We start from the raw sequence: 6,044 nt of genomic DNA, 5'->3' as shown, positions 1-6,044 counted from the left end.
CCCCCCCCCCCCCCCCCATCATCCCTCCGTACCGACACCAAACATTTTTTTAAACAATGCTGACTTGAATTTAATGAGAAGTATGTGTCTGGTTGAAGATATCAACCAGCTGATCTAATCTAGGTTTGGTTATTTAAAGTGCCATACTGAGGTCATTCTGAGGTCATGCTGAGCATTTAGTCTGTTCTCTGCCAATTGGCGACCCAACAAAACAGGTCTGCAACCCATTTTGGGTCCCGTCCCTAAGTTTGGGAAACATTGCTTTAGAAGAAGGAAGAGGAATAGAGGAAGCAGAACGTCTAGTTTAACCACATTGGTCACCCGGGTTGGCGTTCACAGGTTATGCACATTTTGAAGTTTAGCGTTAGAAAAGCTGGATGTTAACTGTAACATTTGATTCAATTTCCTCAGTTGCGCAAAAAACGTTTCCCCCTACTCTTGAGATGGTTTCTCCCCTTTGTGGAAGAAAAAGAGTGCATGAAAGAGCAGGTCTAGACCAGACTCTGGGATGTTATTTACAAAAACCCAAGAATTCACCAAGAGCAAGCACTAGGCCACAGAGGCAAGGAAACACTTTCTTCAAGAGGCAGAAACATCTAGCAGAACCATGGCTCAGGTTGGGGGGCATCTGCCTCGACCAGTTGGGGGTTAGAGAAAGAGAGAGAGAGAGAGAGAGAGAGAGAGAGAGAGAGAGAGAGAGAGAGAGAGAGAGAGAGAGAGAGAGAGAGAGAGAGAGAGAGAGAGAGAGAGAGAGAGAGAGAGAGAGAGAGAATTGTGGCAGAGGGTGTGGAACAGGAACATGAAGGTCAGGAGTGACTCCGACCACAGATCCAGAGGCAGAAACAACTGCATAGGAGCAGAGAGGAGAGCACAAGACTCTGGGAAAGAGAAGAAGTCGAGTTAGTAACATGCATTAATGGAATGAGGTTGCCTACAGATGGAGAGAAGGAGGAGGAGAGAGGTGCTCAGTGCATCATGGGAAGTCCCCCAGCAGTCTGGACCTATAGCGGCATAACTAAGGGACGGTTCAGGACTCTCAAGAGCCAGCCCTAACTAGGACGGACGTTGTAGAGCGTCCTCTGGTGGACAGACTATGCAACACCATCACTAACAGGGACGTTGTAGAGCGTCCTCTGGTGGACAGACTATGCAACACCATCACTAACAGGGACGTTGTAGAGCGTCCTCTAGTGGACAGACTATGCAACGCCATCACTAACAGGGACGTTGTAGAGCGTCCTCTGGTGGACAGACTATGCAACGCCATCACTAACAGGGACGTTGTAGAGCGTCCTCTGGTGGACAGACTATGCAACGCCATCACTAACAGGGACGCTGTAGAGCGTACTCTGGTGGACAGACTATGCCACACCAACACTCACAACATGGTTGACCGTCCGTTTTTATTTTTTATATATTCATTTATCAGAATTATTCATTTGTCATTATACATTTCTCTGAATGAATATTTAAAATAATACATATAGGCCTATTTTTAAAATTGGCTATTATGAATGCCAATACCGATATATTGGGAAATGTCTAATATCGGACGATAATATCGCTCAGGCTCTAGTATAGATTAGGCTCAACATTACAATCCTGTTTAGAGAGCAGGCTGTGGAGACATGATGAGCCATATGGACCTCTGGCTACAGTATGGACTGCTGGGTTTCTTCAAACCCTCCTCTGACTCATTAAAGAACGCCATGGTGAAAATAAACACGCCAACAACACTATAAATATCGTCTGCTGAACAGCCTTAGGCCTGCTGGCCCTATTCGTCACAGATCAGCCTTCAGCGCATTCCCTCTACCTGACAAGAGCCTTCTTTTGACCCCGCCGTCACTTTCATGTGGAAAGCAGTTGAAACTGGTTTCTCTCTCCGGGACAACACTTCATGTTCTCTCACATTTTTCCCCTCGTATTTATAAATCTCCTGCATCCTGTGACCTATTGACGAAGTAGCCATCCCACAGTCATCCCACTATCTTCCACCAACATTGCAACACACACAGCAGCACAAACTCCAACTCACCAGACTCCATGTAAATAATCACTACTTCTAGCGTGTATAGAGCAGCATATCTCCACCAGACTCCATGTAAATAATCACTACTTCTAGCGTGTATAGAGCAGCATATCTCCACCAGACTCCATGTAAATAATCACTACTTTTAGCGTGTATAGAGCAGCATATCTCCACCAGGCTCCATGTAAATAATCATTACTTTTAGCGTGTATAGAGCAGCATATCTCCACCAGACTCCATTTAAATAATCACTACTTTTAGCATGTATAGAGCAGCATATCTCCACCAGGCTCCATGTAAATAATCACTTCTTTTAGCGTGTATAGAGCAGCATATCTCTACATGTAAATGTGTGAAATAAGAGTTTATTTTAACCAGACCAGAGTTGTGATTATTGTAACAGTTAAAAGAGGAACCAAGACGGCTTTTGGTAGCTTTTATTTTGTTTCTGTCCACTTTGAGGGAAGAGTGCTTTACGATTTGTTAAAATTACTGTTTATTTAGATGGAGTCTGGTGGGTTTGGTGATGGTGATTTCGGGGCTGTTTCATGTTAAACTAAAAGGATCTCACTGTTTAACTAAAATCTTTAACTAAGTTAATTAACTTAACTAAAGTCCTTTCACAATGTTGTCAGACACTTTAAATAATAATCAGTCTATCAGTGGCAAAAATGAGCACTTATATTATATATAGCATAATTATATTTATCACTCTACATGCTCTGCACACCCATATTAGCATTTATTTATGTTCATTTGTGTTTTTAATAATTTTTACTTGTTTGTGTTGTATTTTTGTAAGCTGTGAACTTTGCATGTAATTGCGTACTACATTTTGTATAAAGAAATCTTGAATCCTGAAACACTTGCTGCTTATTGAAATCGGCTCAGCCGTGCAGACCAATGACAGTGAAGGGCTGTCTGTTGTGTCCAACACTGAATTCCTCTCAGCCCGATGAGAGAAATAACTTGTCAGGGCCAGTAGGCCCCCCCCCCCCCAGGACAGACAGGTGTATCGGTGGTGATGGGGAGCAGGTGTGGCTGATTGATTGGTCAAAGTGACAGCAGAGTGACAGGTGTCTGCAAACCAGGTGACATATGAGTCCTCAGTGGGCCCAGACCTCCCTGCAGCATTCATCCATTCATTGATTTCACTCACACTCACTCACTCACGGTCTAAATGATCTAGAGACAGAGTGAGAGACAGACGGACAGGCCTGAGAGATAATCACCGTCTCTACAGATTCCCCTTTGGATTTCTTCTGAGACGGAGATAAAGGAAAGTGAAAGGGATGGAAGGGCGAGCCGGCAGGTGGTATGCTTCATTACCTGTTGTCAAAAGAGCAACACATTGTTGAGGTTTGGGCTGGTTGAGCGCTCTGCAACGCTCTGAAGAAAAAGGGCAGCGTCGCCAGAACAAGATTTCCTTCCTCATTCTCAATTAACATTTGGGACTTTGTATAAAACACGCTAAATACCTGACAATGGGCACCTCAAGGGGCCTTAACCCACTTATACTGTGGTCACTTACCAATTTTTTTGTTAAACCATTACTTTATATTTTAATTAGGGCTGGGAAAGTTAGCGCGTTATTATCGCGTTAACTCGTCAATTAATTAACGCCGACAATTTTTTTTAATTGCGCGTTAACGCAGTTTTTAATATTTCTTTATTATTGTAAAAGTTTGTTGCACACATGCTTTGAAAATACTGCAAAGTTGAATGTTGAGTACTTCCAGTCTGAAACATCACCTTGACAGTTGATACCAGCAAATCATTCAACGACACACACGGTGGCGCGAGGCTTCGGCAGACTACGTTAGATGCAGCGTGTGGGTAAGTTTAGATAAACAAAGGCAAGAGACGCTAACAAATGCCATAGCGACGTGGATAGCTCCGCGGCGCTGTGGGGGAAGGTCTGGCAACGCGAGACTCTCCTTCATCCGAACTGTCAGCCTGAACAGTGGCTTCTTGCAACTTGTGAGTTAAACAACTGGAGTGGTTACTGTCACATTTCCCGATGGGAGCCGAGTGCAGATTTGAGTCGCACACGTGTCACTTTGCGACAAGTAGCCTACAAGATGCTAACGAGAGACTTCTGTAATGTCAACACAGTAAAAATTGACCTACTTAACCAAGTTGGTTCACTGCTAGCATCAAAGGCTTTCAGTTGAATGGCGTTTTGAGCTAACGTTAGCAATGAAGCTATCATAGATACCTAAAATGTTTTTGAAATGACAGCTAGCTTAGCTACAAGCTAGCAATTAAACACAACAAAGGCTGTCAGTTGAATGGTGTTTTGAGCTAACGTTAGCAACCAAACAACAATAGCTATATACAACGCTTTTGAAATGATTTCCATCTTCTGTTATTGTTTGTAATTGGAAAATACTTTTATTTCATGGATTTCACAAACTTCAGTATGACACGTTATGTCGTAAACCATTTACATCTGCACAACTCACATCTGCACTCGACTCACATTGGGCAGGGACAGTTATCAAGCAGGGACGACACACTCCGGTCAACGCCGCGCTCTCATTCCCGTCTTTGTGTCCACGTGTTTGTGTAGCTGCAAAACGAAGCTGTACGCGGAGAAGCTGCCCAACACCAGCATCATCATCCCGTTCCACAACGAGGGCTGGTCGTCGCTGCTGAGGACCGTCCACAGCGTGCTCAACCGCTCCCCCCCACAGCTCATCGCCGAGGTCATCCTGGTCGACGACTTCAGCGACAAAGGTACACACAACACACACACACACACACACACACACACAATCATCACTGCTCAGAGGGCTGGTCAATGGATATTATATAGATGTCTTAAATTTTATATCATAATATCATGATATTACACAAGTTTTGTGTTTTGATGACAGTTTCTGAACTTCCCAGACTTCCTAGCTGTTTAATAACTTGCCTTTATCCAGTCAGTCACTGTATCCACAGTATTGATGGTTATTTATCAAAACTCTCATTGTGTTAATGTTAACCCTCGTCTAGATTTTTTCCCATATCACCCAGCTCTACTCAGAACACAAAAATAAAACACACCTCCTCAGACGTCTGCAAGAAAACACAGGTTTGCGCGATTAGTTTGCATCGCTTTGGTAAATTGTACGTTGGGTAGTGGAGTTTCTATCGGTCATGTCATAGTTGATAGATGTTGATGGTTGAATCTTCTAGTACCACATGTGCTGAGTCTTCGGGTGGCTTGTGGCCCGGGGGGAGAGTTGTCTCTTGCTGTTTAACCGCAAGGTTGGTGGTTCAATGTCAAAATGTCCCTGAGCAAGACAATGCTCCTCGGATGCTTTTAACACACACACACACACACACACACACACACACACACACACACACACATCACTGGTCAGAACACACACTTTAATACAGATACATGAGCACACATTCAGTCAGTTCGAGCAGCTAATATCTAAGGCTGTTAGTGTATATATATGTATATATATATATATATATATATATATATATACACACACACACACACACACCACTGAGTCATTTGTTTTCAAGTGTTGAACAAATAATGAGCTGTTGAGAAACACAAGCATTCTTCTGCCAGCTTCTGCATCTTCCCAGATGTGATGTCAAGATGCTTCTGAACATCAGAGGCAGACAGACGGAGAAAGACTGCAGCGGTGAGCAGGTGTTTCAGGAATGTTCTGCCTGTTTAGAGGAAGTTTTACCTCACTCCAAAGGCTCGCTCTAGGGGGAAATGGTTGGTTCTCTGTAAATCTGTACTCTGTAGAGTGTGGTCCAGGCCTGCTTTATAACCTCTGTTATGATTTGACAATAAAAAGTAAAATTGAATTGAATTAGGTTGGCTGTTTTTGCTAACGACGGGAAAATGGCTAGTCACTGCTGCTAACTTCTGAGTGATGCAACGCCTGATTTTGGCCTCATGTGAGAATGCCAACCAGACAGCTAGCTAGACTATCTGTCCAACCTGAGGACTCTGGTTACCTGGTCCTCAGGTCTCTGCAGGGTAAATCCA

The 6,044-nt window shown here is 43.6% G+C and overlaps 1 protein-coding gene across 1 annotated transcript in view; it reads left to right on the top strand.

Moving 5' to 3' along the window:
• The window catches only part of LOC117956013 (polypeptide N-acetylgalactosaminyltransferase 10-like), a 67,792-nt gene that overhangs the window by 28,920 nt on the left and 32,828 nt on the right, over positions 1-6,044 (top strand). The window contains exon 4 of the mRNA XM_034890857.1: positions 4,605-4,771. Within this exon, the coding sequence (XP_034746748.1) occupies positions 4,605-4,771 (167 nt within the window). The remainder of the gene's footprint in view (positions 1-4,604; positions 4,772-6,044) is intronic.

Source organism: Etheostoma cragini, chromosome 13, assembly GCF_013103735.1.
Source record: "Etheostoma cragini isolate CJK2018 chromosome 13, CSU_Ecrag_1.0, whole genome shotgun sequence".
Classification (NCBI taxonomy): Eukaryota; Metazoa; Chordata; class Actinopteri; order Perciformes; family Percidae; genus Etheostoma; species Etheostoma cragini.
This window is presented reverse-complemented; position numbering and strand designations above follow the sequence as displayed.